The sequence below is a fragment of the Crotalus tigris genome, unplaced genomic scaffold (genome assembly GCF_016545835.1).
Source record: "Crotalus tigris isolate CLP2741 ecotype Arizona unplaced genomic scaffold, ASM1654583v1 scf7180000017638.2057652, whole genome shotgun sequence".
NCBI classification, from domain to species: domain Eukaryota; kingdom Metazoa; phylum Chordata; class Lepidosauria; order Squamata; family Viperidae; genus Crotalus; species Crotalus tigris.
The window spans coordinates 1,314,582-1,337,421 of NW_024096531.1; the positions used below are offsets into that span (position 1 = coordinate 1,314,582).

Consider the following 22,840-nt stretch of genomic DNA (forward strand, 5'->3'; position numbering starts at 1 on the left):
GAATCCAGTTCCCGAGTCGAACTCTGAGAACAACTGCGGAGCCGCCCCCCCCCCCTCCTTTGACACTTGACAGATTCTGGCAACAGATTTCCCCGGGTTTCTCCTGGTGGAGGGAAGACTGGTTTAGGGGTTAAGGTGGGAATCTCAACCGGCGCGGTTGCGGTGGTGGTGCTGCTGGATTCCGGCAGGATAAAGGGAAAAGAAAAAAAAAAAAAGTCCCGAAGCGGGCAAATGTAGGAGCCTAGCTGGCTGGGCGGCAGAGAGAAGAACTCACTCGGCGGTTCTTCTTGGGCTGTGGGTAGGCTCTGAACTACGCCCTCCCAAAAGCGATTGGTTTTGTGGTGGACGCGAGAAAAATCAGCTCTGGCCGCCCTCCATTCCTAGTTGAGAGATGATGTTGCAGAAACCCAAGGAGAGCGGACTGAAAGAATGGGATGGACAGAAGTTGGCTTTTCCAGAAAAGGGGTCCTTGCCCTCCTCTCCCTCTCCCTCTCTCTCTCTCTCTCTCTCTCTCTCTCTCTCTCTCTCTCCCTCCCTCCCTCTCTCTCTGTCTCTCCCTCCCTCTCTCCCCCCTCTCCCCCCTCTCTCTCCCTCCCCCCCTCTCTCTCTCCCCTCTCCCTCCCTCCCTCTCTCTCCCTCCCTCTCTCTCCCTCCTCCCTCTCTCCCCTCTCCCTCCCTCTCTCTCCCTCTCTCTCCCTCTCTCTCTCCCTCTCTCTCTCTCTCCCTCTCTCCCTCTCTCCCCCCCTTCCTCTCTCCCCCTCTCCCTCTCTCCCCCCTCTCTCTCCTCTCTCTCTCCCTCTCCCTCCCTCTCTCTCTCTCTCTCTCCCCTCTCCCTCTCTCCCCCTCTCTCCTTCTCTCTCCCTCTCCTCTCCCTCTCCTCTCTCTCTCTCTCTCTCTCTCTCTCTCTGTCTCCCTCTCTCCCCCTCCCTCTCCCTCTCTCTCTCTCTCTCTCTCTCTCTCTCTCTCTCTCTCTCTCTCTCTCTGTAAAAAAATTCCATCCGTATTTCTCCACCCCAGAAAGGCGGTCTGAACGTTATGCCGTCCCATGGTCCAGAAGGCGCAGATAAGAGAAATTCACCTGACCTTCCGGGGAATGTTTTAGTCTGTTTTACTCGTGCAGAACAGGGTTGTAATTCAATTCGCAGCTTTTAAAACTCGGGGGGGGGGGGGGGTTAAATCACCCTGAAGTTTGCCCCTGCCTGGCAGCCTTGGAACTCGAGTTTTTCAGAGCCATCCCTCCCTGGAGGGTTGCAGCCAAGCGCTCCACACTGGGAAAGGAAAAAGATCCCCCCTCTCCCCCAGAACAGAAATGGTCGGGTGTCCACCCTCTCTCCAATTAGCCCGTTAAGAGAAAGCTTCCAGCAAGCGTGGGTCATTTGGCCTTTCCTGCAAATTAATGTGTTTGGTGCTGGACAACACATCATATGAAATTAGTAGTGTGCGATGGAAATTGCTGAAGCGCTGGGTCTGTAATTAAATGAAACCCGGCCTCCCTTAAACCAATGGGGGGGGGGAGAACTGACCTAAGAGCCACCGACGTCCCTAGGAACTACGTTCATCTCCCTTAATATGAATTCGACCCAAAAGCTACGTTCACAGGACTTGCTGTGCCACGATATGACACCCACTTCCTTATTATTATTTAGAGACGCTTCAATGAATCTCGCCATTGTGGTTGATGAGTCATAATTTATGGCATAGCTTCTTGTGGAATAAATGTGTCAACTGTGATTTATTCACTAAACCACAGTTAAAGAAACCTTGGCTTAATATGATGTGGGAACCCAACCTCCAAAGGCGAAAGACAACAATTGTGGGCTATCCAAGCAGCCGTGAAGTTACGGTGGATTTTTTTTCTTTAAAAAACGCATTTTACCAACGGGCCTTGTAGGCTGTTTTCTTTAGGTCCCCAAAATAGATATTTTTGTAGGTCATCGTCCGAAACAGGGTTTTGGGGTTTTTTTGGGGGGGAAGTATAAATAACATGATAACCCATGGTTATATCTCCAATACCTACTCTAATCAACAGCCCCGTCTTCGGGGGAACGGGGCAGGGGGGTGGGCAGAAAGCCTGATCCCGATGCCCTCTTCGTGGCTTTTCCATACCGGCGATTTAGAGCGCTCTACAGGGGCGACAGAGGCGCCCCATCCCACAGCGGCGGCTGGCGAGTTCTGCCAGAGGCTCGGTCCACTTTGGGTGGCCGAAGGAGCCCAGAGATGCGCCCCAGCCGCCTTTCTCAGATGAGAACTGCGGGGGCTCCTGCAAGGCAGGGAACTGCAAAGACCGCGAGGTTGGCTTATTACGTTCACCCTCCCTGTCATGGTCGGCCTTCCCGGCGATGCTAGCGCAAGGCGGCGGCAGCAGCGGCGGCGGCGGCGGCGGCAGCCCAAGCCCGGGAGAGAAGGAAAGGGAAGGCGGCTTGGCGTGGGTTGGAGAGGCGTGCGCCGCGCTGTGCTGCGCCCCGGCCGGGTGTGAACCCCAGGGCTTTCTCTCCCCCCCCCCACCGCCCTCCACGTTGAGTGGAACGCGAGGCCAGCACGGAGTGGCCAGAACTTGGGTGGGGGGGTGGGATGGGATGAGCCCCCCCCGTCGCCCCCGCGAACAGCTCGAGGAATCTGCAAGCAGCCCTCTAGAGAGGGCTGGAAGGCCAGGCCGGAGGCAAACGCTTCGGGCTGGAGACCCCCCAAGCGAGTCCACACACCCACAGCCCGGCCGCCCCCGCCAGCAGTGCGGAAAAACCAAAGCCGAGAGGAGGATCTGTCCTGAACTAGCCAGACAGAGCCGGCTCTTCTCCTGAAGCCGTCGGTCCTCAGGCCGAGCGCTTGGCGACCGAGAGGCCAAGGCGGCTTTGGCGTTGGCTCGCCGCTACCTAAATATCCCAAAAGTTCGTGGCAAAGCTCCCGTCGAGGGCTTTGAGGGGTGGGGTGGGGGTGGGGAATGCCGGAGTGGCCAGGGAAACGCGAAAGCAGACCTAAAATGGCAGGGAGGTGGTTTGAGAGGAAACTCCGCGGGGATCTAGGAATGGGAGCGTTGTTTATGAACCTGGCAGATCCCATTTACTTCGACGGGTTGGGTCGCGTGGTTGTCACCAGATTGATAGAACTGAAAAGTGTCCCTTAAGGCAGTGTTTCCCAAACTTGACAATTTTAAGGCATGTGGACTTCAACTCCCAGAATTCCACAGCCAGCAACGCTGGCTGTGGAATTCTGGGAATTGAAGTCCACATGCCTTAAAATTGTCAAGTTTGGGAAACACTGCCTTAAGCGAAAGGTTCTCAATGACCCAGATGAGATTTAAGAAGAAAATCTGACGGCTCTTCACTAAGGCCAATACTATTAACGGAGGAGGCACCTTACTCAGTTGTTTATAGTGACACCTAAAACAACGCCTGGTGGTGTTTTTTTTTTAAATAAACAAAACAGTAGAATATTTGAAAAAATATTCCAGTTGGACTTGGAGAAGCCAAGGGATTGTGGTTAAAGCGCCGGGGCCTGAAGTCTCGATTTCCCCGTCCAAAGACACCAGGCAGAGATCCATGAAAACAAATTCTTCTCAACCTATCGTACTATTATATTTCCTCTCTCCGAGCTCAGAACTGCGGGGGAAATTTCCCTGAGCCAGCATTTGCGGGCCACCAGAAAATTAGCAGAAGGCAAAGAGGAGATCCAGTCTGTGCTGTTCAAATGTTCGAATTGTTTTTCCCCCCTCCTAAAATTGGGAGAAGCATTAATAATTCTTTATTAGTTTCCCCCCCCGTCCCCCCCCCCCAAAAAATACCGTGAAGCTTTTCAAACAGGAAGGCCCGGAGGAACGTTGTCCATGGAGTCTCGATGGGTCGGACCCGACTTCGCAACTAACAATAACATACCCCCTTTTACTTCCTGGCACTTAGAAGCTCTTGTTGTTGTTATTGTTAATTGCGAAGTCGTGTCCGACCCATCGCGACCCAATGGACAACGTTCCTCCAGGTCTTCCTGTCCTCTACCATTTTCTGGAGTCCATTTAAGTTATATTCTCTAATGCAGATTATAAATGTGCACGTCTAACTCAAAAATCGGTCGCATGAAATTTACTCAAAGGCTCTCCAAAGTAAAGTCCTATTGACCGGGACGAGAAAAAAAAAATACTTCGGAATAAATGTGGAAGGACTGACTGACTTATTCGAAATCTGAGTTCAGTGCGATCCCTGGAAGAGTTGCATTTTTTGCTTGCTTCTTCGGAAACAGGTCCTACGGACTTTAGTAAATGCGTTTAGGATTGCACTCTACATGAGTCACGTAGTTGAACAAGGGGGAAGAGAAGGCCGACCTTGCACACATTCGCTGCAATTAAGGCCAATCAATCCCAGACGCGACATCCATCCTGAGCCTGGAGACTTCCACAGCAACCGGTTTTTCTATTTAGGACGTAGATGGATACAAATTGCTTTTCTGGCTAAAATTCGCCGGGAGGAACAGGCGAGTAAATGCTCGCTCCAGTAAGGCGGATTTCCATAGAAACCCTTCCCGAGTAAGCGATCTCCTCCTCTCCCCCCCCCACCCACTCCCCCATTCTGGTGAATTCAGTGAAGCGGACCTTGGAATGAACCACACCGTCTGGAGCGGGGGGGGGGAGAGGGCAATGCAGAGAGAGGGGGGGGGACTCAAACTGTCTTTGGGGAGAAGAGCCTCGCTCGGCTTTTTAGCTGGGAGGGGGGGGGGAGGAAGCGAGCGTCGAGGGCAGGAGAAGCCGAGGCGGAGCGGGCGCGGTCTCTTTAACGAATGCGCGAAGCCCACCCTCGGTCGCTCCGGCTCGCCGGGACGGAGAGCTCGCAGGAGGCGAAGGAGAGAGCTGGATGGCCGGGATCTTCTAATAGCCAGGAGGACGGGGAGGTTTTGAACTTTCCTAGGCGGGTGGGGGCGGGGAGGGAGGGAGGGAGGGAGGGAGGGAGGGAAGGAAGAAAGAGGGGGCGGAGCCTTGCTTCAACTTTCAGGCGTTCGTTCCAGGGCAGGTCACTTGAATCTCGGCCACCCCAAGCGGTTCGCCTGGTTTCCTCGCCCGCCCCCCCTCCTCCCTCCTGCGCGCTATCTAGAAGGGGGGCGCCGCTGCCTCTTTCCCCGGGAAATCGGACCGCTCGGAAGCTCGGCGGTGCCTGCCCTACAGCCAGCCAAGCCGAATCTTAGTGGATTAAAAGTAAACATTAAAACAAAAAAAAAAATCGAAGTAACGCAGCCTTCGGCGGAACCGTCCTCGGCGGCCTCTGGCTTTTCCGTTCGCTCTAGCTAGGTCTCCCTCTCTCCTAAGTTTGTATGAAAATCAAAGGTTGCAAGCCGAGAGCAGGCAGACTCCAAAGGGCCCGCGCGCAGGCTACGACTCAGCCTTCTTCTTCTTCTTGCTCATGGATTCCTTTAAAGGTGGGATGAATTTGGAAAGGCTCCCCGACAACCTGCGGACCCCTGGGGCGCCCCACGACATGGCTTCCGGCTTCCATTTGCAGAGGTCTTCCGAAGGCAGAGAACAGATCGAGAACTCGGCCAGCGAATCGTCGGACACCGAGGTCCCAGGTAACGCTCAGTTTGGGACGGGGGGCGGGGGGGGGGAGGTTTACGAGAAGCAAGCGGAAGGAGCCCCTGCCTTCCTCCAGCCCTACCCGGGAGGGCGCGATTCATCAGGCGAAGGGATCCGCATGTTTAGGGGCGCCTGAACGTGAGGACGAGGGGGGTGTCGAGATTAACCGTGCCCTCTCGGTTGCCACGGCATTTGCGCTCAAATTTCCCAGGCTAACTTGGCACTTTTATTCTTTGCTCCCCAAAATGGGCAGCCCTCGAGTTTCTTGGAGAGCCCTTCCGTTCGGGCTCCGGGTTTTCAAGCTCGCTGCAGCCCTGTTGGGTTTATTTTCCAGTCTGGACAGCGTAGACGTGTAAAAGGATCTCCCTGCAGGGCTGGGGGAAAAAAGAGATAGAGGAGAAAGGAAAGAAAGTTTCAGGCCCTGGCGAGGGAACGAGCAGACGTCTTATTCCGCCCGGCGTTGCTTTTAATCCAAGGTGTCTTTGTAGAGGAGAGGCATTTTTTTTTTTTAGGAGAGAGTTGTCTCAAAGGGCACCGGCGGCTGCTTCCCTCTGTCTTTAGTCGGCCCTATTTGCAGGTGAACGGGCGTAAATCGACAAGTCCAAAATAACGCTAGTTATGCTGTCCAACGTTGGCAACTCTTCCATACATACGTGGAAAAGCCTTTGCTCTGAAGAAGCGGTTCTCTTCGATTTCAGGGCAAGGGGGGGGGGTTGCAAAATGCCCCCCCCGTCCCGAAATGCAAGTGCACAGCAGCGCTCCTTGCTTGAGAAAGTTCCCCTGGGTGTCCCGCGGATCCAATCTTGGGAAAGTTAACTCCCTGGAAATGAGTAAGAGCAACGCCTCGATGACAGGCCGTAACCCCAGAGAGAATCCTTCACGCTTCTCCATTTCCAACAATTCTAAATTCCCAGCAACCTAAAACACCTAAGAAAGCAGCTTCTCCATTCCCAGCAATTCTAAATTCCCAGCAACCTAAAACACCTAAGAAAGCGTGGAGACAGCTCAGAGTCTAGAAAGGTGTTGGGAGGAGGGTGAGGAAATAGTAGGATATTTCTTTGGGAAAAGATTTAACTAGTAAATTAGTAGGCACACACAAGAGTAGAATCTAATTCTCAAACTCCAAATAATTTCTGCATTTTAATGTGACATCTGATCTTGTGGAAATTAATGGCGTATCTGAATAAATCTGGCTGAATTCACTAAAACTGAAATAAATTTAAGATGCAGTGCAGTCCTTCTAGTCACTCCCACTACTTATTGCTGAATTTAGGCTTGTGCTACCCTGGGACCAGCCCCTTTGTAAAGTTTACATATTCAGTGGCAGAAACAATTTCTCCAAGCATGGGAAGAAAGGGTGAAGAGACCAAGTCCCAAGATACACAATGCATTTTAGTAACACCAAGTAGGAAAAGTATAATAGGGAGCCACCGGTTATATTTAATATAAGGAATCAGATTAAGCAGGTGCTGGGAATTTGAACAATAATAAGGCAAGTCAAATTGCTCTGAAATAACACCTTTGCCTCTAGATTGTCTCAGAAATAAATTTTAGGCTTCTTAACAAACCCATCGATAAGTGAGGGAACACTAGTAGAAGCAGGCCCAGCAAAACCACAGTGCCTTCTCACCAAGTCAAGTCATCATATTTATTATTTTTTTTAAGCAGCTTTTCCGGGAGTGGTTTGCAAAGGGCAGGAACACCACAGCTGAGGGTCCTTGTAAGTTGAGGTCCCTTATGGTTGTGCCAAGCTCTAGCTCCTAATGGTGCAAAGGGCTCCAGCAAGCAGCACCTTCCCTGCTTAGGCCCACCAGAGCTTAGTTTTCACTCCTTGTCGTGGAAAACAGCGCAAAGGCCATCAAGCTGGCATGAGTGATAGTTCTGGAGCTGTGCTGAGGCCCGAGGGAGGGCAGCTTTTCAGAGGAGCAGGAGTGGAGGGAGACCACATTGGCAGAGAAGGTTTAATGTTCATTGCCCACCTTGAGAACTGATGGGGACATAAGGTCACTTGGGGCCTTGCCTTCAGTCTCCCCCACAACCCTCCCTGAGGTCCAGCCTTAGGAAAAACCTACATCACCAACCCGGTACCAAGCTGATCCCCCCTTTTCGATAGCCTTGCTAGGAAAAAAGGGTTGTGAGGGTTGTACCAGGCCTAGGTCAGGCCCTGGTGGGTAAGAAGGAGAAGGGGCCTAGCTTGAACAGGAACACAATTTCTTTAGGCAGCATCAAGGCCTTGCAGGCTTTGGGAACTGTTCCCTACCAAGCGTAGCTGTCCTATCTGAGCTGCATTGAAAGAAAGCTGCTTTGGGGGGAGGGGTTGTCCTGAACTATGTGTCCTTTGGGGGCTGCCACCTGGGCACCAACATGTCTCTGATCAGAGTCCTCTGGAAAGAGTATCAAATCCAGGCCTTTGAAAGGAGGGAGATTATAGCCGCAAGTATTTAGGTTTTCAGTGTACAGAAAAGTCTCCCAAGTTGATTCATACCATGAAGCTGCCTAATACCTTTATGAGATTATTTTTTTTCAAGTAGCAGCTTGCTGTACAGAGATCAATATGAGTTTAACCTTGCCGATGCCTGCACGTGTTCCTTGTCCACTTTTCTTTCTTTCAAGAGGCATAAATAATTTCTGCATTTTTATGTGGCATCTGATCTTGCCAAAATTAAGCCATTGAGCTCCTCGCTCTTTTCAATAAGAAAGGCAAAGCACTTTTGTAATCCGCTGAAATAAGGGGAACATAAAGGGCTTATTTTGGGGTGGGTCATGTCTACAGTTTGACTTTTCAATATAAAAAGGTCTGTTTAAGTATATAAATATAGTAGATGCATATGATAATAAGGTGACTTTCTTAAATACCTGGAGAGGGAGGGAGAAAAAGATAATGCTCTCTAAAAATCCCTCTCACTTTCCAGAAATGCATGGCAGAGACCCCCCAATTCCTTTACTACACACTTTAATCTGAATCATGCTAGTTTTATTTTAAGCAGGCTATTAAAGAAATCAAAGGATTATTAGCCAGGTCAACTGCTGATCCCTCCACAGACTCTTCTTTTTTTATTAAAAAGTTTTATAAAAATTACAATATAACCCACCCAACCCCCCCTCCCTCCCCAACTTCCCAGAGCTGAGTACAGGGTTACAAATATGATAATCATAATCTAACTAACATTAACCAATTATATAAATAACCAAGTCCATAATGCACTTTAACTCCCCTTTAACATAAATATAAACAAATTGAAAATAAACATAATAATGAAAACATAAACAAGTTAATATTCTAATTATTAAACAATACAATCTCCAAATTGTTAAACAATACTAATACTAAAAATAATAATATAATAATACTCTAAAATTCACTCATAAGCTAAATGAAACTTTTTAGTCCCATATTTATTCTGAATATAATTTATCCATCTTCTCCAAACTGAAATGTATCTTTCTTGTGAATGATCCTTCAAGTAAGCAGAAATCTTAGCCATTTCTGCTAAATTTAACACTTTAAGCGTCCATTCTTCTATAGTAGGCAAGCAATCCTTCTTCCAATATTGCCCTACTAGTAACCTTGCAGCTGTTATCAGATTCAACCTCCACAGAATCTTCTGTGTAGTTCTAATTACAATATATTCAAACTGCAAATGGACACACATAAGCAAGTTTTCAATATTCTTTTGAAATACTTACATACCAATTTAGAAATTGATTACGTATCTAGAATCATTTTGTTAGGATGAATAATCCTATTAATCCTCTTTAAGTGTCAGCTTAGCCTTGGATGCAACACTGATAGACCATTGCTTCCATATAAAAAAATCTCTCCACCACACATGCAGCCTGAACCACTGGTACTTCGGTGACTGTTGCACAAGCAATTTAATTAGAAGTACTTGGTTTGAGAAGACTCTGCCTTAATTCAACTCAGGAAGCACAGCAAATCCCATTAAAATTACTAGGATTTATTGAATATAATTTAGTTATAAAAGATATTAAGAGATATTTAGCTGAATTGTGGAAGTGTGTAATTGAATAGCAAGTCTTTTCAGAGGTAGTGGGCTCCACGGGATTCAGCTACACTTTCTTCAGTAGGGATGGATCTCTAGGCCTTAGATCAGGGGTCCTCAACCTTGGCAACTTTAAGACTTGTGGACTTCAACTCCCAGAATTCCTCAGCCAGCTGGCTGAGGAATTCTGGGAGTTGAAGTCCACAAGTCTTAAAGTTGCCAAGGTTGAGGACCCCTGCCTTAGATGGTAGGATATCCTTTTGTGTGAGGTGTGTGTGCTTGCACGGGTATTGACTCCTGGTGACTGGCTGGGCAGGTCCCTTCAGTTTCTTGGTAAGACTTGGAAAATGGTTTTCCATGGCCTCCTTCCTAGGACTGAGAGGGATTAACTGGCCCAAGGTCACCCAGCTGGCTTCATGCCCAAGATAAGCCTAGAACTCACCATTTCCTGGTTTCCAACCTTATGCCTTTAACCACTATATCAAACTGACTGTCAGAAGAGTATATCAGAAGAATACCCTTACGCTCTCTAAAAATTCACTTCAGTTCCACAAATAAGAAATTGCATCAATATTCTTAACTGCCTCTATATCTCATCCCCTCCAAAACATAGTGGAAGAAATCTTCAGTCAATTTAATCTGAGTGGGTATATGCTGGGAACCAATGTGAATTATTTGTATCTGGAAACTGCCAGGTGTTTTAAAAATAGGAGCACCCTCACATTTCTTGTAGTGAATCCTATAAATCTCGGGGATTGACTTGAGTCCTGATTTCTTCCCTCTCCCATTTACCTGAACCATTAAATCGAAGGCAGGATCATGCCAATTGGTGTGTCACTTCAGACTTGAAACTTTAGCCATTACTGTACAAACACATTTTATGCTTTCTTGAGAACTTTGTGCACAAACGCATTTTTTGTATTTTTGAATGGAGATAAATCCAAATTTGTAAAATATCCTTATCTCAATAGTTTAAGCAAAAAAAGGTTTTCTTAATGTTATGTCATTTAATTAAATATAAAAAGGGATCCTGAAAACTCGTTCTGAAAGTAGAAATTCCAAATTCCCAAGGCATAAACTATTCCTGTCCTTTCTTCCCAGTCCTTCAGTTTAAGAGGGGAAAAAAAGATTGTTCTCTAAGTAGTTATAGTACCCCTGGGAGAAGTATATATTGTAACCTTCGAAAGTTTAAGTACTCAGCATAATAGAAAAATGCTCCAAGACAAATCAAAATGAGCTGTGAATTACTTACTTTTTGAGAGAATGGACATTCTGATTTGTAAACGAAATTTTAAATCATCGAAATGTTTCTACTACACATACCATATTTTTAAAAAGTATTTTCCCCCTCTATTTAATAGCTTATTTTCTAGCTTTCTGAGTCTTCTGTGCAGAACAGCACGATCTCAGCTTCAGATCATCTCGGGCCCTTGTTTCTGTAATGACAAACCCGTTCTCCAGACTTTTTGAAACAGAGGAGCTGGTTCCAATCCAAACCTTTTCGCTGCTGTGAAATGGTGTATATTGTAATTTAGGAAAGATTCGGGTTACAGAGCAGTAATTCAGACTTTTCGTATTAGTCAGCTTGTTTGCAGGGACAGTGGTGGCTTTGCGCTGTCTTGGGTTAAGAGGCCCAGCAGAAGTGCTTTGATTTTTCTTCGTAATAATACCATTAATCGCACCCCAACCGATCCTTATTGTGATCTCTCTCTCTCCTCGGCCCTTTTCTTTCTAGAAAAGGAGGCAAGCGGCGTGCAGAAAAGCGAGGAGGGGAGCGCAGACGACCCGGCGAAGAAAAAGAAGCAGAGGCGCCAAAGGACTCACTTTACTAGCCAGCAACTGCAGGAACTGGAGGCCACTTTCCAGAGGAACCGCTACCCGGACATGAGCATGAGGGAGGAAATCGCGGTGTGGACCAACCTCACGGAGCCCCGAGTCAGAGTGAGCCACCTCCGCGGTCGCCTCTCCAGAGCTTTCCCTCTCCCCCCCCCTTCCTCCCTCCCCCTTGACCCAATGTCTGCAGATAACGCAAAGGTCACTATTTAGAGCTTACTCCGCCGCAGTCCTCAGCCCTTTCCCGGGGTGCGGGCTGTTTTTGAGCGGGCCTTGCCTAGAAGAGAGCAGAGCCCACCCCGTTCCACTGGGGAACCCCCCACAAATAAGCTGGGTCTGCCTCGGAGCCAGGAAGCCGGGAGGGAAAGCTGGTGGGAGCCAAAAATCTCCGGGCCTTACTGGCAGGCGTTTCCCTCCGGGCGGAGCAGGTTCGGGCAAGCTCTCCGCGTGGGAGGGCGGCGGGCGGCCCGCAGAATCGCTCTTTGCAGGCGAGCAGAAGACGACCCGGCACTGCAGCCCTCTCGGTGCAGCAAAGCGGCTAAGAACGGCCGCGCCGCGTTTTAAAAGGACGCCAGGCCTGATGAAGGCCCCGTTAGGGAAAGCGCAGGCCGTGTATCTTCTCCCTCGCTTTGCATACCCCGGATCTGAAACGTCTTCGGATTCTCAGGTCAGGAAAATCCCCCGGAACAAATAAGACCGACAATTATGCGAGTAAATGTAACGAGGAAAGCTCCTTGGGGTCGAGCAACATGCATAGGGGGCTCCAATACGATCAGACCTCGATTAGGGCGCAAGCAAGAGCCTATGGAGTTGCTGCTTAAATTCGGGCGTCTCCTCTCCCCGCATTTTTTTTTTTTTCGAAGAACCCATCTCATTGAGGTTTGCTTACGAATCAGGCTGTCCAAAGTGTCACTATGAGCTCACGTACTTTGAAGTAAGCTCGAGGATTACCGGTGCCTCCCCATTGCTTTCCAGCACATAAATGTATAGAGAACAGGGTGCAAAGTAGGGAGCTATTAAAAACAAAACAAAACCCCAAAGCAGCGAATTAAATCCAGCTTTAAGCTCTGCTTAAAGGCGGGCAGCTGAAATCAGTGTGCCGAGGTGCCTATCCGAACAGCTAAATCTCTTCTAAATAGGATTATTTCTCGATTAGTTGTTGGAGCCTTAATTATTTGTTGGGTCCAACCCTCTGGACACTCATTAAACGAGACTCCCAAAAATCCATCAAAGGAAAGGGCGCCCAACGCGTGCTCTTAAATCTCGGCTGCGCAATTCCGTGGCTGGTCGGTCCCGAGTGAAATTTCCCCGCCCTTTCAAAGCGGACCTTCCGCAGAACTGAGCGGAGGATCCAAGCCGGGCTTAAGTTTTCTCGGGAGAATGCCTCTAGATTCCAACCCCTGCAGTTTTCAAAAGCCAGGAGATGAGCAGATCTTGAATGGCAACCTTAATCGCAATTTCTGATGGGAAAAGATGCTTCTCCAAATGGCTTCAAATGCAACTCTCCAGCCTTCCCTCTACTATATCTTGAAGTAATAGCCTTGCTAAGAAAATGCTAACAAGAGTCACAAACCTTTCCACTTATTTATTCATTTATTTATTTGATAGCCTGGGAAAAACAGGAGTTGCCCAAAATAGACAAAAGTCACCCAAGATTTACTGTTTTCTCTGAGTTGATTATAACTGCAGCCATTTAATAACAACAGCAATTCTAGTTCATCTTCTGGGGGGGGGGAGGAGAGAGAGAACACAAGCCTCTGGGTAGGTGGGCTTTGTGAGTGCACTCCTTTTCATAGGAAGGGGAGATCTGTAAAAACAACAGGTTTTTTTTCCTGAAAAGCCGGGTGAAGAGGAAATTATTTTGATCCCATTTCCTCCTTGTGGAAACGGATAAGGAAGCTTCAGGAATCCCAGGGTTTTTTTCCCCTGGTTTCTATAGCTTTCTATTGGCTCTGACTATAAATGGGAAATTTCAGGAGAAGCCCTAATAGGAAAAGATTGGGAGCAGCTATATGTGAGCACGAGGTAAAAGGTCCAGGTTTCATGAAAATGGTTGATAAGAACTGAAAAAGAACCCTAAAATTCCCACCATGACTCACGGGTTGATCCCTCAATGGAGTTATAATAGCAGATGTTGGCTTTAAGCTTTGAATCCCAGACAAGGCCAATAGTGTAGCTATAAAACAAATGCGGGTATTGGGGATGATTTGACAGAGGCTTTGCTCTCTCTCTCATTCACACACACACACACACACACACACACACACACACACACACACACACGCATGTATCCAGCCAGTCATAAGCACTTTAGCATATGTCCTGTGAGATTAATAGGGCTTAATTTCAAGGAACTGTACCTAGTTCTGGAAGGAAAAAAAAATTCAATGAGCAAGTTAAGTTGCTATTTTATTCATGGTGACACTGAGTAACCCCATATTTAATGAGACTTTTACACTACAGAGTAGCAGTGTCAGTGTGCCTTTAACAGCATACATAGTAAAGACAGGAATGGACAAATTCAATTACAACCATGGGAAAACTGGTCACACAGGTACAAACAGGATTCAGCTCAGCTAAACTGTATTTGAAATGTAATGTTTTGTGCGCATCTAATCATTCTGATTTGTATTGTAGTTGTGCAGATGCATCCAACTGTGAATAATACAATAAACCGCAATAAAGCAAACCAGTTTACTGTGTCTGTGATGGACATAAAACCCAAAATTTGGGCAAAATTGTGCCCAGTAATGGAAGTAAATCATAGTGAATTGAAAGATTTTAGGTGTGTTGTTTTTAGAGAACTGTACAAGTGTAAGAACTGCACCAAGTGTTTAAAAATAACCAGGAAAGAGTAATTAAATAAAACTATTTGGGGGGAGAAGAGAGACAGGTATTTGGAATGATATTTAGCTACTTTTTAACAAAGACACACTGGTCATTTTAGTACTAACAGCCAGTTAGTATATATATAAATTGTTGTGCCCCTCAATTCATGTCAAGCTGAGATTATACAAGGATACATTACTACAATGCAATGGACTGATATATACTTGCGTATGAATGATTGTTGGGTAATAGTTTTTGTTAAAAATCAATAGACCTTCCAAATCATGGACAAGAGACAGATTAAATTCACCAGCAGATGGGATTACTTGAGATTCCAGAATCAGCTAAGGGTTTCTAGATAGACAAGGCTGCTGAGCTGATTGTCAGGGATTTCCTGCCTTCAATGGCAGGAATTGCTTAAGTTTGTTTCAAGGGATCCAGTGTCAGAAATAACCTGCAAGACAAACAGGATTGACACTTTATTAGTCATTCTCTTTGCTTGTTTTGTACCCTGGATTCTTGGTTTATTGGTTTTGGGTCTCTCTCCCTCAACTTCATAGTTTGCTTTATGCTTTCAGGAGGGCAAGTGAATCCTACAGCTGCTGAAGGTGTGAGTGTATTTAATTTCTATTGAGTTGTTGAATGCAGGAGTTCTTGATTTAATAGGTTCTAAATGGAGATCACCCTAAGGATATAACAATATTCCAGAGGTAAAAAGGTATTGAGGATTCCCTGTAATTTATTGGGGCCCATAGGAAAAGTGATCTACTGAAGTGTTATCCACGATCAGCCTGCAGTTACTGTAGCTTTTTTTATACCATAGATCTCATTAGATTTGAAAGGAAACCACAGCTTTATTAAGTCCACATAGATTGTTGTTGTCCTCTATTTAAAAGAAATATATGAGCCTCACATTTCACCCCCAAATGGAATATACAGAAATTTATCTTTGCCAAGAAGGCCTCACCAACCCCCCCCCCTCAAATACTAGCAGAAAAGCACACTTAAGTGGCTTTAGGGTGGCACCAGGCTGTAGGAAAATCAAGAAGTTCCTCATTAGTATCCTCTGCAAATTAGAACCGTAGCCCATTCCTGTATCTTTCAAACCAAAATTAAGTTCCACCGAGTTCCATGAAGTTTTTCTCCTTGAGAAAAAGCCAATCTTGGCTTCTAATCCTGCAGCTGCTTACTGAGAGGAAATTGGATCGAGATTAGAGTCTGCCCAGGACTTTCCTGAAACTTTGAGGGCAGAAGACTCATCCAAGCAGTTCTTCCATTCTCTTTGCTCTATTCTATGTATTTTCTTTTCTGCTCTATTCTCTGTACCTTGAAGTCAGCAGAGAAATCTAAAATGCTAAGCTTAGCATTATATTTCAGCTGATTAGTTATGCCGCCTTAAAGGAAAAATAGTAAACCATCTGATCCTTTCAAAGCCTGAACTATACTTATTCTGATGAGCTTACACTCAACATTGGGGGAAGGCAGGAGAGAGAAATTCCTCTTTTTAAAAAAGCCTTGGGGCTGCCCCTTAATGAAGCATTTTGAAAATTGCATGGCAAAGTGCTTTTATGATAAAAGATGGGGGGGACTTAGTATGCTGAAAAAAATGTGGCATTTTTCAGTGAAAACTAGAAAAATTAAAAACACTTCTAATCACATTTACCCCTCAAATCAATGAAAAAAATCTATAGAGATACACTTCCCCAAAGACTGCAGCAATGCACATTTTTGGTTAATTTTGGCACAATCCAGCCAAAAGCTTATATAATAAAATACAGTTGATGCCATTTGGCCCATTCTGTTCACCCCCAAATTATTCAGCATATGACCTAATTAATTGCTACAGGGTTAAAATCCTGCTGTGATCAATCGGGCTGTATTTTGTATTTTTGGCTGAAAATGTCATGGTACTTAATGAGTTTGCCCTGTAAGGAAGGAGCACGTTATACAAAGTTATTGACCCTAATCATTTAATGTGGAGGCCGGACTTGGCTTCAGTAGGGAAGGATTGCTTCCAAATTAAAGTAGAATGTTGGATATCTTCAAGTAGGGGGTAGACAGCCATCTGGTTGAGATGCTTTAATTTTGATTCCTCCATCAAGAGGTTCAATTCAATAGTCTACATCCCCTCCTTCAGCCCCCCTCCCCACTGTTTAAAGTAGGGAGAAATCAATAATTACTCCATTTCCTTCCAAATCTTAGCTCAAACTCTTCTGTAGTTGTATTTTTCTGAAACTTTAATTCAGTCAAATTTGCTAAGAGGACTTTCTTTGAAAATATCTAGAGGCAGCATTAAAATGTTTAGCTTCGGTTTTGGGAAATCCCTGTCTGGAAATGCTTTCTGAGAAGGGAATTACAGGCTGCTTTTCGGCTTTTTCCACGGTTTTTCTTGAGGAGTTTCAGTTAATTCTTCTTCCCCAACTCCTCCTTTTGCTCTTTCCTGTTGAAACTTGCATTTTTGTTTTCATTTGGGTAAGCCTTCCCCCAGACTAGCAAGCAGTTTGATCTGCAAACAACTTTTTAAAACACAGAATAGGCATCCACAATCCTGTGAGCAGAGCCTGACCTTAGTTGGGGTTAGGAATTACACAGCCAATTAAGTAGCCCTTGCTCTGTTTGTGAGAGCCAATTTGGTGTTGTGGTTAAGGCATCAGACCAGAGACTGAATGACCATGACTTCTATTCCTGCCTTAGGCAGAAAGCCAACTGGGTCGTTTTGTCTTTCTCTCAGCCCTACGAAGGAGGCAAGGGCAAACTACTTCTGAAAAAGTTTGCCAAAGAAACTGCAGGGACTTGTCCAGGCAGTTTCTGAGAATGGGACATAATTCAATAGAGTCCCTCCAGAATTACAGGGCCACTGCTTTGTTTTTTAGAGTGCCTTTAGTAAAAAAGCGTTCCCACAAAGGGGTTAGATTCCCAGTTTGGGTGGTTTTTGCTCCTAACGAAAGCTTTTTCCACTTGCTTGCCTTAGTTGGCAGCCAACTCTTATCAAAATCCTAATCTTACTAGTAAAGCAGGCAGTTCCACTGGCCATATTTCCCCCAGGTATCACGTGGCTAAAGATCTACTGCTCTTTGAAGAGGTGGAACCAGTGCAATTGAGACTGCATCCAGCCTCGGGTTATGAATGAGGTATTTTTCCAGTGTCTTTGAATCCCTGGATTTTTCATGAAAACAAATTGAAAGCCTTTCCTAAAAATTACTTTTCCAAAGATTGCATCAGCTTCTCTCCTCAGACCCCAGGGCATCTATACTGATTCTCTTTTCTAGCAGCAGAACTGTAAATACTGAACATTCAGTGTAAAGGCAGATGCTGCTTTTAATGAAAGGCAAAAGATGCATAGGACTGGCTGGCTGTGTCTAATTTCCAGAAATAAGGAATTTTTGTTCGTTTGTTTGTTTGTTTTGAGTTGGATAAAGCCACCAGGATCAGTCTTGAGAGCAGCAGTTTGGGAATGAGGTTTGGCCAGAAAGTGGTTAATGGAAGGGAAACAAGTAAATGAAATCCAGAGATCTCGAACAGGAAACAAAGGAGATGCCAAATCAAGGCAGCAATCTGTAAACGGGGATTTCTCAAGGCCCCAATCGCAAAATGGAAAGGCCATCTCCAGAGAGAAATGCCAGCTATCCATCTAACTAAATGCTATATGGGGCAAATGCTTTGGAGATAAAGGGCAGCTATGGAAAACATTAATGAGATGTCTTTTTCCAGGACAGCCTGCTAAAGACAGGGACTTTCTTTAAGGTGAAAATTTCTTTCATGGGGAGTTGCTTTTCATGGTGGCTAGGACTGACAAATTGAAGACTGGAACATTTGCAGGGCACCAATCTTATCCCCACTTTAAAGACTATCCTCTTAAAGTATTAATTCTTATTAATATCAATATTAAAATCTATCCTTTTTAATCACACAGGACCATGCATTTATAAGCTGTGATAGCAGCAAATACCCCAAATAAGCAATTAGAATGATTTGCAGTCTTTTCTTACTAGAGCAAAAGGGCAGATTTCTCATAGCTTACAATAAAGAAGTTCCAGAATGTTGCATAGGATTAGGCTGAAAAGAGGTAGGAAGAGTGGTACCTTTTTCCTATTGACTCCCCAAAAGCAGATTGAAATATTAATTAATGTGCCTGCTTGATGTATTGAGTAATGAATACGTTAGTGCATTTTTATTATATTTTGATAGCTTTGATCTGATTGCAATCAGAGTTTTGCTTATAGCTCTCCCAGCCCAACCCATCTAACAGGGTTGTTGTTGTGGGGAAAATAAAAGGAGGGTACTTTGGATATATTTGCCATTGCATTATTCATAAAAATAATAAAGGTGGGAAATACATACATACATACATACATACATACATACAGTACATACATAAAATAGCTGCTCCAGAAAGAGTAAAATCTGGACTTTAAGAAATCCAGTAATAAATAAATTGATCAGAGGTGGTGAGAAACCTTCTCAAACATTCCTTGTTGCTACAGAACCTTTTAGGAGAAAGCTCAAAACATCAGAGGGGTGAATTGGCTGAAGAGACAGTAGAAATTTAGACAGAAAGAATGGTGCAACAGAAATCCATCATGTTTATAGCAGTCCATCTATCCTTTAAGTCCCCATCTCTATAGATAAAATTTTTAAGCTAATATTACCTATCAACACAAGTTACCAGGTAAGCTTTAGGCACCAAACTTACGTAATTTAAATTTCAAGTGGCTGAACCCCAGAATGTATTTTCAGTTCCAGGTCTTAGCTTAGGTCATGAGAACAAAGATGCCACTTTGCCTTAGATTAGTAGAACCAACTCTGTGTAGGGTCGAGAAAGAAAGATGGGCTATTCAACACCTCTTATTTCAGAAAGAAAATGCTGAACAACTTTTCCATTAGGTTCCCTTACCTTCCAAGTTATTGTACTGTATTAAGTTTTGAGAAAAGATCCAGCAGAAGATTCCTTAACTAACCCACAGAGACACTCTGAGTCATGCTGATCAGTCTATAGATCAGGAATCACTAGCCCCTGGGCTAGTGGGCACCCTTGGACTCTTGGGGGGGGGGCAAAGAATACTGTGTCTTTGTTTACTCTTCCTCAAAGCCTCCTACAAAAGATTGTCTCCCCCCCCCAGCAGCATTTCCAAATGGGCTGCAGCTGCTGACCGTTTTTATTTTGTATACAGATGGGAGAAGCATTCTTAGAAATTAAGACATAATGGAGATGGGCAATTTACTTTGCAAAATGTCAGCTGTCAATTTGACCATTGATTTTTAGTGATCCCTTAGAAAGATTTTCTCCATTGATCTATCCCCAATCTGGTCCTTCAGCTCTTTACTACTGTGACCCTAACCGCCTTGAAGCTAGCCATCCCCTTCTTCTTTCTTTTAAAGTAACGATAATAAAAACTAAAGAGGAAGTGTGGCCATACCATTGGCTGTGTGAGCCCTTTGGAGCCCACAGTGCCATGATGAGGATGCCATTTCTGTCTGGAATCTTTAATCAACTCTCTTAATAAATGATTGGGGGATTGCTCTGTTTCTTGCAATAATGCCTAGGCAAATCTCAAGCTCACTGGAACCTTGTTTTTCTTTGAAATCCTTCATTGCATCCTGAAAGAGCCCCATTTGAACACAAAAATTCCAAGTTCATGAATTTGCTTTAGGTGTCTGAGCTTGAAGGGAGCTCTCGGTTCTTCTCTATGAAGATGCACCTCTGGTCACCCAAAACTTTATTCACTGCAACACAGGGCAGGTGGGTAGAAAAACAACCACACAGCAAAATGTCCAACAACCACAGCAAATGATTTCCAAGCAAATCACCATTTTTTAAAATCTTATATCACATAGAGAAAGGTGAAATCTTCCTCCACTCCACTCCTGGTGAAGTTTCCTTACCAACATTACTGCACCAAAATCATTTGCCTTTGCTTTCTTCTAGGACGTTTTTTTTTTTTTTCCATCTTTCCAGTCTAGTCCATGCAGTGGTCTTGAAATATCCGGGTGGTGGTCCCATTTCCAAGAACTAACCAGGACCAGCCTTGCTTAGCTTCCCAAATAACCAGGCCGTTCAGATTGTATGATGGGGTTCTCAGAGTTCCAGTGTGACTTCTTAGATGTCCTCAGGTTGTGTCTAATAGATAGCCATCTATCTATTAGGGACCACCTTGGAGAAATCCTCACTATGCTTGCTAAGTATCACCTAGAGAGACAGCTGGACTATGGGTGGGCCTCCCCCCCTACTTTAACCTAGGCAGACAGGTGCTAATTTTAGGCAGGCAGTCCCCTCTTAATGTCTCCCTCGCCAGCGGGGGCAAGCAGAGACTCCGCGCAGTGCTGGTGGCCGTTTCAAGCCTCCGGGCCCCTCTTTGTCTTTTCTTGCCCCTTCCCCGCAGGTCTGGTTCAAGAACCGGCGCGCGAAGTGGCGGAAGCGGGAACGCAACCAGCAGATGGACCTTTGCAAGAACGGCTACGTGCCGCAGTTCAGCGGCCTGATGCAGCCCTACGAGGACGTCTACCCGGGCTACCCGTCCAACTACTGGCACGCCAAGAGCCTGGCGCCCGCGCCGCTCTCCTCCAAGAGCTTTACCTTCTTCAACTCCATGAGCCCGCTCTCTTCGGCCCAGTCCATGTTCTCGGCGCCCAGCACGCTGCCCTCCATGAGCATGCCCTCCTCCATGGGCCCCTCGGCCGTGCCCGGCGTGGCCAACTCCGGCCTCAACAACCTGAGCGGCTCGTCCCTCAACACGGCCATGTCGACGCCCGCTTGCCCCTACGGCCCGCCGGGCTCTCCCTACAGCGTATACAGGGACACTTGCAACTCCAGCTTGGCCAGCCTGAGGCTGAAGTCCAAGCAGCACTCGAACTTCGGCTACGGCAGCCTGCAGAGCCCCGGCTCCACTCTAAACGCCTGCCAGTATAACAGCTGACCGGCCTCCGCCTCCTGAAAGGGACCGCGGCTGCGCTCAGGGGCAGGGAAACACGCCGGAGGAGGAATGGGGAGGACGGACCGACGGACGGGCAGACGAGCCATGGCTGGCGAGGAGAGAGAAAGAAAGAGAGACGGGCCCGATCGGACCTAAAACACAGGGATGAGTTGCAATGTTTTGTGTTGTTGTTGTTGTTTTTCTCCTCTGGATGATGCGGGTTTTGTATGCGTGTTTACTTGAACTTGCACAGGACTTTTCCTTCTAAACGATCGTCCACTTTATACGACCAGAAGATACGGTAACGGTGGAGGCGGGCGGGTGTCGAGGGGAACCGGGGGGGGGGGGAGAGAGAGAGAGAGAGAGAGAGAGAGAGAGAGAGACGGAAGAGTGACGTTGCTGATTAGCTCCGAGCGCCCTTCGGGTGGGGCTCCCTTCGGTGAGGAAAGGAGGCGGGGCTCCAGGTTCGCCCCTTCGGGCCGGGCTGGGCGGGGCGGAGATCGTTCGACGGGGAGGCGTCGTCGGTGCAAATCTGAAGGAAACCCTCCGAGCCAATGTGGCACCAGCAGGGCGAGCCGCTACTACGAGGCTATGTTTATCTTCGCTTTACCGGTGAATAGGCGGTTGTTCTGCAATGTGTGACTCTCGATGGGATTTGTTTCTCAAGCTGAAAGCGTCGGGGATCCTACCATTCCTAGCACTGCAGTTCGCGGCTGAAAAGGTTCCTTTTCCTACCTCTCATTCTTTACTAAGACTGCAGCACGGTACCCCTCTAGTCTCTCTACAAAAAAGAAACTTTATAAAGACAGCCCCCCCCCACCTCCCTTTCAGAGTCTTACCCTGATAATCAAATTATCGTCCGTCCTTATTTAAAGGATTTTTTTTAATTTAAAAAATGAGAAAGGAAAGAATTCTCGTAGAGAATCTAGGGGAAATATTAAGAAAGAAAAGACAGAAAAGGAGCATCAGAAAATACTGCCTCTTAAATAAAGGAGAGGAATGGGTAAAATAAATATGGGGCGTGGGGGGGGGGAATTAAATTACTTTGTTTCTCCAGTTTTGGATTTAAATAAATCAATACAAGCAAGAAACCCAAACAAGAAATCTTTAAAAAGATGTTATGTGTTAAGTGTAGATAATACTTAAAAGGATTTTTTTGTTGGAAAATTTTAAAAATATGAAAATGATTAATATCTTTAAATATTAATACGCATACAAAACACATATGAAGTTTTCTCGCAGACATACTTGTTGCTTCTTCCTGTTGATACTTATTACCTGTAGATGACAAAGAAACATAATATAAATGCACAAGGTACTTCTTTCCCAGTGTATCCCCACCTGTGATAACCGTTACGCTGGATGTTTCAATAATGCTGTTGTGGAGGATGCAGTATATATATTGTTTTATAAGTTATGTTTTCGTGATTTTTTTGAAAATTAAGAGCATGGGAATAAAAAAAAACCTCTTCAACCTCTTCGTCTTCCTTTCTAGCTACATTACTATCTAGATTGCCCTTATTTGATATGGAACTCCACAGATGTATTTAGATTATAGTTCCTATCATCCACAGCCTGTATAATCATGTTGGTTGAGGATACTGGGACTGATAGCCCAGCATAGCTTCTATTGATGGAAGTTCCTAATTGATCTAATTGAAAAACATACCAAACAATTTTTTGAGAATATTTTTCAATTATACTTTAATGCTATA

At 45.8% G+C, this 22,840-nt stretch overlaps 1 protein-coding gene across 1 annotated transcript in view; it reads left to right on the forward strand.

Annotated features, from left to right (window-relative positions):
- The window catches only part of PITX1 (paired like homeodomain 1), a 43,298-nt gene extending 20,699 nt beyond the window's left edge, over nt 1-22,599 (forward strand). The window contains exons 3-5 of the mRNA XM_039334870.1: nt 5,395-5,544; nt 11,288-11,493; nt 20,595-22,599. Of these exons, the coding sequence (XP_039190804.1) occupies nt 5,395-5,544; nt 11,288-11,493; nt 20,595-21,128 (890 nt within the window). The 3' untranslated portion in view covers nt 21,129-22,599. The remainder of the gene's footprint in view (nt 1-5,394; nt 5,545-11,287; nt 11,494-20,594) is intronic.
- The last annotated feature ends 241 nt before the right edge of the window (nt 22,600-22,840 follow it).